We start from the raw sequence: 12,368 nt of genomic DNA, 5'->3' as shown, positions 1-12,368 counted from the left end.
TGTCAAGACTATCCTTCTGCGCCATGCCCCGCCGGGAAACCCGCGTGTTAACAATCTGTCTCGTGTGGTACCGTATATTTTATACGGCCGGCGCCATTGCCCGTCCTGCAAGGGAAGCACGACCAGCATCCAGTCAATAGTTGTTTGCGCTCGGTCGTTTGCCCATGCGCGCTCTAATCACAGAGATTATTCGCTCTCGTGAACAAACTCCCGATCGCTGTTATAACGCGTTGTACTATCCTCCGATAGATCTCCTGCCGGCGTCGGCCATTACCTCAAATCAGCGACGAGCAATAACTTTGTACCAATGACATCGGTTAGTCAAGTACAGGAGCGCTTTGGTTTTCGGTCCGTCTGCGTGTAAATGCCTTTTGTCATGCGTGCATTTTCTTCAGTAATGATTTATCTGCGCGGGTGTACTTTGTTATTGTAAATGCGTTGGGTGTGGGTTGTAACCTGTGCACACGAGGAGGGATGAGGGTGACGGAAAGGAGAGGGAGAGGGCGGCAAGGGAAGAGAGAGAACGAAGAGAGGACGAGGGCGCGTGGGAGAGGAAAGACGCGCGAGAGCGAGAAGAGAGAGAAGAGGCAGGCGACGAGGGGGGGGGAGCGAGGCGGTGGGTCGGCTGAGGTGGTGTGCGTACTCCGGCCGGGGAATTTTGTTTTTGATCAGTCGCTAAGCTGCAACTATCGCTGTCTTGTTTACATGATATCTCGTAATATAGACTTGTGTATAGTCCGGGTAAGTGTTTATACGTATTTGATCGATATCTATTTATAGCTAGGTATTCTTTATATTCGCGACATTGTCTAGTTCTTACTCACGCTTGATGCTGGCAGCAGCACGCGAATTTCTTACGTATGCGTGCTAACTACAAAGCTCGGTATCTTGGATAATTATATTCTTAGTACTTATGTTAATTAATTTTACAGTTTGCGATGCTATTCTTGGTGATTTTTCGTGATATCGTGCGGGTTTGCGCGTTTTACCTAATATCTTTGTCTCTTCTATTGCAACATGAGGTTAGTGATTTGTGTTTCAGGCTGGCCGTAAAAGTTGTGTGAATTGGATATTCTAATTGCAGTGACTTGCCTTTGACTATTGTAGCACGCCGTAGTGTGCCCCTCTATTTCCAAGCCATCTGTTTAACTTTGTTTTGTTGCTTGCGCGTTTTATTTTCAGGATTGAATGATAACACTAGCGGTCAGATGACCGAGAGGACGTTGAATATCATTCACTGTTTCGAACATGCTGATTGATTGCTAGTGTGCGTTACAGATGGGGGGCATTAACGAACGTCACTACTAAACAAATGGTTCGCGCGATTTCCCCTTCTTGTCACGCTTTGCAGTACTCCCTCACTTAGCGCAGTGCTTACGTCACTACTCTTCTCTCTCTCCCCCCCTCTTCTTCGCTCTCTCTCTCTCTCTCTACTTTTCTATCTCTCTCTTCTCTCTCCCGCTCTCTCTTTCTGCCCTCTCTCTCTCTCGCGCTCTCTCTCTCTCTCTCCTCTCTTCTCCGTCGTCTCTATCTCTTTCGTCACTCTCTCCTCTCTCTCTCTCTCTCATCTCTCTGTCTCTCTCTCTCTTCTCTCTCTCTCTCTCCCCCTCTCTCCTTTATCTCTCTCTCTCTCTCTCTTCTTCTCTCTCTCTCTCTCGGGCTCTTCTGTGCCTTGTGTGTGTGTGTGTGTGTGATGGAGCGTGTGTTTTGTGCGTTGTGTGGGCGTGTGCGTGAGGCCGCGAGTTGCGCCGTGGGCGTGCGCGCCTTTGTCGTGCGCCTGCCCGGGTGGAGTGGTGTGCGTGGTGCTGCGTGGTCGCACGTGTACGTGTGCGTCGTGCCGTGGTGCGTGGTGCGTGTGCGCCTCCGGTCGCGCGTGTGTGGTGTTCGGGCATGTGGTGTGTGTGTTCCCTATCTCTGCTTCTCTCACATCTCTTTTTTTTTTTTACTTATCTCTTTATTTGTTCGTGTCGCGCCATGTGTGTCTGGTTTGTTCAGCTCACGCCTTATGGTCCTTTCGTCTTCTATCGCCGCTCGCCTTTTCCCTCTGACGTCTGTGTGACTTTCTTTTCTGTCTCTTTGCTTGCTGGTTGGTTGTCTCATTTTGCGGCTCCGTCAGCGTGCCTTTGCTGTGAACGTTGCATGTTGATTCGCTCTGATGATTTTCCAGGTTCAGTCAAGAGTGATATTGGCCAATGGGGATTCGTAACCCATACGTCCACCAGTCCTCGTCGGATAGGTCATGTAAGGGCGTCTATTCTGCATATCAGTATACGCTGACTACGAGTATGGCGGTATGGTGGATATGGTGGGAGGTATGGCGGCCTACGGCGGGCGGGCGTACGGTGCGCGGTCCGGCGGCGGCGGCTATGGCGGCCGGCTATGGACGGCGCGTATGCGTGGATATGGCAACAGAGACTATGGCTTCGGTTACGGCCTCTGGGATATGCAACGTGGCCTAGTGGCGAACTCTGGCTACAGGGCGAATTGGATATGGCCAGTGGACTTGGCAATGTTCAACACGGGTTATGAGGCGTTACCGAGGCATTCTGGATACGGAAATGTTAACGGCCGGGTTACGGGTACAGCTGGCACACCGGTTATAGGACAATTCCAACAGGATTTGGCTTCAACCCGGATATGGCAGTTCCAACGTGTTAGCAATTCCAACATTAGGTTATGGTGCCAAACCTGGCCACCCGCGTTTCAACAGAGCGAGGTGATGGCTGGGTTATGGCACCCGCAGCCACTGGTTACAACATATTGGGCAGCTGTATATGCAACACCGGCAACACTGGTTCGGTAACCCGGCACACTGGTGATACACCCTATTGGCGAACCTGTTATAGCAACCCGAACATTGGTTCAGGTAACCGGCAACAACGGCAACACTGGATACAATAACATTGGCAACACTGGTTACAGCAACATTGGCAACACTGGTTACAGCAACAACGGCAACACTGGATACAATAACATTGGCAACACTGGTTACAGTAACACCGGCAACACTGGATACAACAACATTGGTAACACTGGTTACAATAACATTGGCAACAGTGTTCACTAAGTTCACTAAATAATGTGATAGCATAAATCAACTCAACGTGCAAGTAGTGAATATGGGTTTCTATGAATTTCCACGAAGATATCCAATTGTTAATGTAATAGTAGTTAATTTAAAGACATTATAAAGGTTTACAGATTAGCTTTCTGAATTTTGTAATGATGATTGTGGAAGTGAAACTAGAGAGGACTGCATTAATAGTTTCATTGTTGATAATGTATAAATCTCCATTTTTTATTGTCGGAAGTTGTCTGACGTTTAAAAGTTGTTTGTTCTATCTATGGAAAGCTAACAACGCTACACTAGTATAAAGGCTTCTGATGGTATTTACTGTTAAACCTCGTTAGCCACCGTTTTGTTGAACATTTGTACATAATTGCACTTAGTTGAAAATTGTTTATTGTATACTAAGTGTTGTTATCACGCGCATATGTAAAGCATAAGAGCTTAAGTACAAGCTGTTCTATCGGCAAATTAAAATTGATAACCATTTTATAGTTGTATCTGCCATAATTCCTACCCAATTAATAAGATTAGTTGAATTAGGAGTTTTATTGTCTACGCGCATTAATTCTAGCTGAGCGCAGACACTTCCGAAGCAAGAAAAGCAGTTCAGCAGACCACACGTCAACTGTTACCGAACGTAATACAGCGGCCATGATGTAACCGGAATCATACGTGCAGTGATAAACACACAGAGAGTTTGACACTAACAATTCTTTGCACTAAACACATATAGCTATAGTAATAGAGAATAAGTTGCTGAACTCAGTTTGTGTGAGTAGTTAAAGACGCATCAAAATTAAGATGGTCACGTCATTGAATAATTATTATACAAATATGATAATCTTCAGTGCCGTCACCATCTTGGTTTAACAATAATAATAAACAACAATTAACAACAATAATAATATATGAGTATGTAATTAGCATATACACTGACTATTGTAAAAGTATCAAGGAAGTTTGAAGAGGAGTAAGAAACATGAATGTGCTTCGCTGTGTTCCGTCTCAGCTGGCTGACCGCCGGTCAGTGTATCGGTTAATAGGCGAAGGCCAATGTCCACGAATCTTCACACGTTTTCACGGCAAGGGCGAAATGTGGGTAACTAGGGATCTAGCGCACGTAAATAAAAATAACGCTGTACATTTTAACGCTCCGTTGTGTTCGAGATCCGGTTGAGAGTTTATCTTGTTTGTGGATCAAGAATTTATCTAGCTGCCGGTCGGTCACAGACTGACTCGTGCGCCCCTAGCGGCGGCTACGGGGCGTTAGTAAGCTAGCGTGCAGTGACGTACGTACGCGCGTTGGCACCCGTTACTATAGTAGCATATCCACCGACATGGTTTTTGCTCTGTTTATCTGCTATATAGGGCAAGGTGATCTATATCAAAACTGATGACAATGTGGACAAACGATATCGGTGAAGTAATCAGAATGCGATTTGTGTACGGTTGATGTAGATCTCTGGCATTAAAAAACCTACTGCGAATAGCTGTAACGCGCGGAATAGGTAAAGAATTGTGAGGGACTTTGTGGAGTTTTAGCGGTTGTCGTTGCGCATGACCGTATACGCGCGCACACGCATGGCCGTACGCGCGTGCACACGCATTACCTGTATCGCGCGCACACGCCATCGAACGCGTAGCGCGGGCGCTACACAGCATGACGCGTATACGGCGCCGCACCAACGCATGACCGTACGGCGCGCACCACGCTATGACGCCGTACGCGCGCGCAACGAGCCATGACCGTACGCCGCAGCACACCATGACGCGACTCGCGCGCACACGCATGACGATATACGCGCGCCACCACGCATGACGTACGCGCGCCACCGACGCATGAGCCGTATACGCGCGCACGAACGCACTGACCGTACGCCGCACACGCATGAGATTAGCGCGAACGCAGTGACCGTACGCGCGCACACGCATGACCGACGCCGACACGCATGACCGTATACGCGCGCACACGCATACGCGTACGCGCGACCACGCCATGACCGTACACGCGCACACGCGATGACGAGGCGTACGCGCGCACACCGCATGACCGTACCGCCTGCATGACGGACGCGCACAACCATGACCGTATACGCGCGCAGCAGCGAGGGCGCGAGACCGTACGCGCGCACACGCATGACCGTATACGCGCGCACACGCATGACCGTACGCGCGCACAAATGGCACGAGCGCGCGTACGACCAAACACAAACACGCGGTGCGCGCGCTTCAAACCACCGCCCTAGTTCGTGTGCCATACATGCACGTCCTTACAAGTACTCATGATATCCATCAGCGGCTAACTTTCACTGAACCAAATGCTCTAGATCGGATCAGGACATCTGCCTTTCACTCAAATATATCGCACTAGTATTGTCAGATACTGACCCACATGATGGTCATTCATATAAGGCAGCGACTGTTGCTCAAACACAACGACACACACACACCACACCCCATACACACACACGCGCAGCGCAGCAACGGCACGGCACGCAACAGCCACACTACAAACACACCACACACAACACACCACACACACAACCACACACACACACCACACATGCCCACACACACACACACACCCACAGACCCCACCTATCATCGCGCGGAACTGAACTTGAATGGAAAGTGAGAGTGTTTTGAGAATGGCGAGTCCGTCGCCACGCCAGGTACAACAAGTGGGGTCAAGCAAACTATCTTTGCCAGCATCCGCACGGGAACCGCGTCAACAAAATCTGCTTTGGACGTATAAAACGGCGCCAATCGTCCTGCAAGAACATCAGTAGTGACGCTCGTCCCGTTGCCATAGCATCTCACATCACCGATAGATCGTGAACAATCGCTTATAAGGTTAGTACTATCATAGATTCCTCCGTGCATTACCTCCAATAGAGAATAACTTTGATACCAGCATGACATCGTTATAAACGTACAGGAGCGTCTTGGTTCTGATATCGTTTGTAAATGTCTTTAGTATGCAATTATTCTTTGTAATGCATTTATACAATCGGTGTTGTATTGTAAATAGTGGGTGTGGCGTTGTTACCTGAGACACACAGAGAGAGATTGAGGGGGTGAGAGAAAGAAAGAGAGGAGAGAGAGAGAGAGAAGAAAGAGAGAGAAAGAGAGAGAGAGAGAGCGAAGAGAGAGAAAGAGCGAGAGAGAGAGAGAGAGAGAGAGAGAGAGAGAGAGAGGGGGGGGAAGGGAGCGGTGAGAGTGGTGCGTACTCCGAGCCGGGAATATTATTGTTTGACTAGTCGAAGTGCAACATCATCGCTGTACATGGAATTATCTCGCATAATATAAGACTTAGTGTTATAGTCGGTAAGTAGTTTATAAAGTATTGATCGATATCTATTTAAATAGCTAGGTAATTCCTTTAATATTCGACATTGTATAGTTCTTACTCACACGCTTGATCGCTGGCAGCGCAACCGCGAATTTCCTGCACGTATGTGCGATAGTAACTAACAAGGCTCGATCATCTTGGAATAATTATATTTAATTAGTATATATATAATAATTAATTTTACCAGTTTGCGATGCTATTCATGTGACTTTTCGTCATATCGTGCGGTTTGCGCGTTTTAACCTAGATCTTTCTCTTTCTGATTGCAAAAAATGAGGTTAGTATTTGTGTTTCAGAGGCGTACACAAGTTTTGAGAATGGATTTTCTAAACTTAGCAGTGATTGCCTTTACTCTTGTAGCAACGGTAAGTGCTGCCCTCTATTTCCAAGCCATTGTAATTACTTGTTTTGTTGCTTGCGGTTTATATTTTACAGCGAATTAGAAATGATAAACAAACTAGGTCAGATGCACGACGAAGAGAGACGTGAATAAATCAATTCACTGTTATTCGAACATGCTGAATATGATTGAAATAGTGATGCGTTAAGATTGGTATAACGACAACGTTCACTACTAAACAAGGTTCCCGTCTTCCCCCTTCTTGTCACCTCTTTGCAGGTACTCCCTCACTTGAGCGCACTCCTTCACGTCACATACTCTCTCTCTCTCTCTCTCTCTCGCTCTACTCTCTCTCATCTCTGCTCTCTTCTCTCTCTCTCTCTTCTCTCTCTCGCTCTCTCTCCTCTCTCCCCTCTCATCTCTCTCTCTCTCTACTCTCTCTCTCTCTCTCTCTCCTCGCTCTCTCTCTCTCCTCTCTCTCTCACTCTCTCTCCTCTCTACTCTCTTCTCTCTCTCCTCTCTCCTCTCTCCTCTCTCTCTCTCTCTCATTCTCTCTCCCTCTCTCTCTCTCTCATCTCTCTCTCTCTCTCTTCTCTCCTCTCTCTCTCTCTCTCTCTGTGTGTGTGTTGGTGTGTGTGTGTGTGGAGAGGTCGTGTTTGTCGTGTGCGTGGGCGTGTGCGTGCGCTGTGCGCGTGTGCGTGCGCGTAGTGCGTGTGTCGTGTGCGTGTGCGTGTGCGTGTCGTGGCGTTGCGTGTGCGTGTTGCGCGTGCGCGTGTGTGTTCGTTCGTGGCATGTGTGTGTGTGTGTTCCTATCTCTGCTTCTCTCACACTCTCTTTCTTTTTTTACTTATCTCTCTTTTGTCGTGTCGCCATGTCTGTCTGTTTGTTCAGATCTACAACGCCCCTATATGTCTATTCGTCCATCTATCCGCCCGTCCGCTTTTCCCTATGACCGTCTGTGTACTTTCTTTCTGTCTCTTTGCCTTGCTGGTTGTCTGTCTAATTTTCTGTCCGTCAGCGTGCTTTGCTGTTGAACACAGTTGCATGATTAATTCGTTTGATATATTCCCAGGTTCAGTCAAGTGGATATCCACCATGCAGCGTATTAGTAACCCATACAGTCTACCACCAGCCCGTACGAATAAAGAGTCATGATAAGGGGACGTCACATATTCATGCATATCCAATCTACGATGACTACGGATATGGCGGATATGGTGGATATGGGGGAGGATATGGCGGCTACGGCGCGGCTAACGGTGCGGGTCACGGCGCGCGGCGGCTAGGCGGCGCCTATGGCGGCGGCTATGGTGATATGGCAACAGAGGATATGGCAATTCCGGCTACGGGCAACTCTGGATATGCAACCAGTGATATGCAACTCTGGCTACGGCAACTCTGGATATGGCAACAGAGTGGATATGGCAATGTAAACACGGGTTATGGAGGCGTTAACCAGAGGCAATTCTGGATACAGGAAATGTTAAGCGCGGGTTACGGAGGTACAGCTGGCACACCGGTTATGGCAATTCCAACACAGGATATGGCAATTCCAACACAGATATGCAATTCCAAACAGTGGTTATGGCAATTCCAACATAGGTTATGGTAGCACAAACACTGGCAACAACAGGTTATAACAGAGCGGTGATGCTGGTTACGGTCAACACACTCGGCAACACTGTTACAACAATATTGGGAACAGACTGTATATTAGCAAACACCGTCAACACATGTTACACGGTAACAACGGCACACACTGGATACAATAACATTGCAACACTGGTTACAGCAAACATTGGCAACACTGGTTACAGCAACAACGGCAACACTGGATACAATAACATTGGCAACCCTGGTACAGTAACACCGGCAACACTGGATACAACAACATTGTAACACTGGTTACAATAACATTGGCAACAGTGTTCACTAAGTTCACTAAATAAAGTGATAGCATAAATCAACTCAACGTGGCAAAGTAGTGAATATGGGTTTCACTAAATGAATTTCCACGAAGATAATCCAATCTGTTAATGTAAGTAGTTAATTTAAAGACATTAATAATAGGTTTAGCAGATTAGCCTTTCTGAATTTTGTAATGATGATTGTGGAAGTGAAACTAGAGAGGACTGCATTAATAGTTCTCATTTGTTGATAATGTATAAATCTCCATTTTTTATTGTCGAAGTTGTCTGACGTTTAAAAGTTGTTTGTTCCTATCTATTGAAAGCTAACAACGCTACACGTAGTATAAGGCTTCGATGTATTTACTGTTAAACCTCGTTAGCCACCGTTTTGTTGAACATTTGTACATAATTGCATTTAGTTGAAAATGTTTATTACATACTATATTTTGTTATCACGCGCAGATGTAAAGCAAAAGAGCTTAAATACTTGTTGTTTTATCAGTAAAAATAAAATGGATAAGCATTTTATTGTTGTATGTGTCATGTGATTCATACCCATTATAAGACCACTCGAATTTTAAACACAGAAGTGTTACAAGAACCCGCAAATAGCAACATTTATTACCAGAAGGTGGCGCTTTCGCCTTATCTTCCACCAATTCTTTTCACAAAAGACATAGCTATCGTAGTAGATAATAGACATAGCTATCGTAGTAGATAAATAGGCACAGCTATAGTAGTAGATAATAGACATAGCTATCGTAGTTGATAATAGGCCAAGTTGCTGCACACAGTTTCTGTGAGTAGTTAAAGACGCATCCAAATTAAGATAGGCCACGCTGTTGAATATTTGTTATATATATATATATATATTGCGTGACTGACTTAACTTCACATGTGAATGTTTCTGTGTGTGCGTGTGCGTGCGTGCGTGTGTGCATGCGTGTGCGCGCGTATTTAGATCTGTGGAATATAGGTTGGCGGGAGAGAAAGTGAGAGCGAGAGAGAGAGAAGGAGATAGAGAGAGAGTAGAGAGAGAGAGAGAGAGAGAGAGAGAGAGAGAGAGAGAGAGAGAAAGAAAGCGAGAGAGAAAGAGGGCGAGAGAGAAAGAAATGTGGGGAATTGACACACGCGAAAGGCGACACACAGGGCACTTATACCCACACGTGAGCGCATACAGGGCTGTTTGAACAGGCGGAAGCTCACGCGCGCATGCGCACAATATACACTAATCGCGGATAATAACAAACGTGTTCACGATGTCCCTATTCGATCGTGCATGGCGATTATTCCATTCATCGCCGTCCTGCATATGCTAGTCAAACATCTGTTATCTACACGTTTCGGAATACATCGTGTTAAGTCTGGTTGGAGTGTAATTTATGCAATGCTAGTATGGCTGCAATCTCTCTCATTATGTTGGGAAACATACGAAATATGCTTAAAAATTGTAAATACTATGACAGGTTGTACTAAAACACATGTATTCCCGTATGAGTGGTCCTGCTAACTCCATTTCTACCCTTTAATATTATATGACTTAATAATATAGGCTTCCAGAATATCCCATGCATAATGTGATATCTGGTTAGATTTGTGTTTCCTTTTCTTCATTTCTTACCGCCTGTGTAGTATCTGTCAAAAGATACATTATTCTGATGAAACTACATATGTAAAATAGAGCCCACATAACTTATGACATATAACATTATATATATATTATATCCCAGTTGCTTTACGTGAATTCATTCTACACTTTATTAATTAATGGACGCATAGTTTTCCCTAATCACCCCATGCTATAGCATCAAGAGTGAATAATAATAGAAATAAAAATATAATATATAATATAAATATATCTTATTATTCACTCGTGGTAGCATCATAATTATGAGATCTGCATTTACGCATGCATAATGTATGCCAAATGGATACGGTGCATGAAAGAGTCGTCATACCGATCATCACTCATGCGCAGCCGTGGTTCTTGTAAGCTCCACGGCACCGCACACATACACACATGTCACGATCACACGCACGCACGCACGCGCGGCACACACAGCCACACACACACGCGACGCGCCCGACACACACACACACACACAAGCACACGGCACAGCTCGCGCACACACCACACACACCACACAACAACATCAAACAAGCGGCGCGCGCACACACACACACCACCACCACGCGCACACACCACACGCCAGCGCCACCAAGGTAGATCGCGCGCGAGGACACACCTACACACGCACCACACAGCAGCACCGCACACACACACACTGCACACAAAACCGCGCGCACACACATACACACACACCAGTACACAACACACACACACACCAGCGCGCGCGCGCAAGCACAACAACACAGCCACACACGCACGCACGCACGCACACACACACACGCACGCACACACACACACACGCACACACACACACACACACACATGCACCATTCACACCTACATCGTTATTCCGTTCATACGCGTGTAGTGGTGATAAGCTGCATCATGCTCTGATACCTCCAGGTCTCATATTAACAGGTTAGACATCGACAACAGCGATCGCTATAGAGCATGAGGTTCGGGTGATTGACTATGTAGGTGCCGCTCATGCAGACGCCCATTCATTCATTCATTCGATAGCAAACTTGTATTGATATTTATTGCATTGCTGACGCCCGAGTTTTCGCTTTCTCCTTCTATTATTCATGTGTTTATTATTGTTACGATGGCTCACTACGTCGTTCAATAAAGCGAGAACTCGAGGTACGAACGAAGTGACATTAAAATGTCATACAGCATGAATATATTATGTACATGTGGAGGTTATTAGACGGGAGTAGGTGGTCGATGGGTGGAACTTATCATTTCATGCAAATTGATCGCAATAATTATGAAGAATCAGGATTTCATATAGATATCAACATTGGAACAGTTGGAGTGAGGTGAATATAGTTTCACACGGACTTGATCATCTCAACGAAGTATAACCAAAGTATACCATGTGTTTTGATTTCTAAAACGAATGTTGTTTATTGTTTTTGTTGTAATAAGTGCCAACATCTATGCAAAGTATGTCTTTATTGCACTCTAGCAAATACATGTATGGACCAGAGGAATTATTACGTACTTACTTATGCGTACGCGCGTGCGCTTTTCGTGTTACCGGGTAAAACGCGTTTTCATCCTAAAACACAGGTAAGCGTTTGTTGCTGCGCAGCCGGCGTGCGTATTGTAATTTGCTAACCGCTCACAAATGTGCAGGTTGGACGAACATTTACGCTTAATGATGGGAGCACGAATTAAAAGCTCAGCGGCTAAACGCGCTCTCACAAACCTTCGTCTACGAACAACGAAAGAGCGAAGCAGCGTCGGATTAGCTGCCCCCGCGTGCGTGCGCGTGTTTGCGTTGTTGACCAGTGGGTCAGGCTGGTGGAATAAAGCCTGTCGTTCACCCCCACGACACATCCGACCTCCGCAGAGCGTGCCCAACGTTCCCGCCAGCGACTCTGCGCAGCGTATAAAAGGGTCGAGAGTGACGCTCGCATTGTAACAACTGCTGCTGCCATTGCCGGTATAGCTTCCGCGTAGAGAAAGAGAGAGAAAGAGAGCGAGCCAGAGAGGAGAGAGAGAGAGAGAGAGAGAGAGAGAGAGAGAGAGAGAGAGAGAGAGAGAGAGAGAGAGAGAGA

General features: G+C 46.3%; 1 protein-coding gene across 1 annotated transcript in view; it reads left to right on the top strand.

Moving 5' to 3' along the window:
- The window catches only part of LOC106809577 (shematrin-like protein 2), a 9,001-nt gene extending 627 nt beyond the window's left edge, over positions 1–8,374 (top strand). The window contains exons 2-5 of the mRNA XM_014812705.1: positions 2,268–2,579; positions 2,847–3,026; positions 6,783–6,787; positions 7,835–8,374. Coding sequence (XP_014668191.1) covers positions 2,268–2,579; positions 2,847–3,026; positions 6,783–6,787; positions 7,835–8,374 — 1,037 coding nt within the window. The remainder of the gene's footprint in view (positions 1–2,267; positions 2,580–2,846; positions 3,027–6,782; positions 6,788–7,834) is intronic.
- The last annotated feature ends 3,994 nt before the right edge of the window (positions 8,375–12,368 follow it).

The sequence above is a fragment of the Priapulus caudatus genome, unplaced genomic scaffold (genome assembly GCF_000485595.1).
Source record: "Priapulus caudatus unplaced genomic scaffold, Priapulus_caudatus-5.0.1 Scaffold365, whole genome shotgun sequence".
NCBI lineage: Eukaryota > Metazoa > Priapulida > Priapulimorpha > Priapulimorphida > Priapulidae > Priapulus > Priapulus caudatus.
Note: the sequence above shows the minus strand (reverse complement) of the source record. Positions and strands in the feature narration are given on the sequence as shown.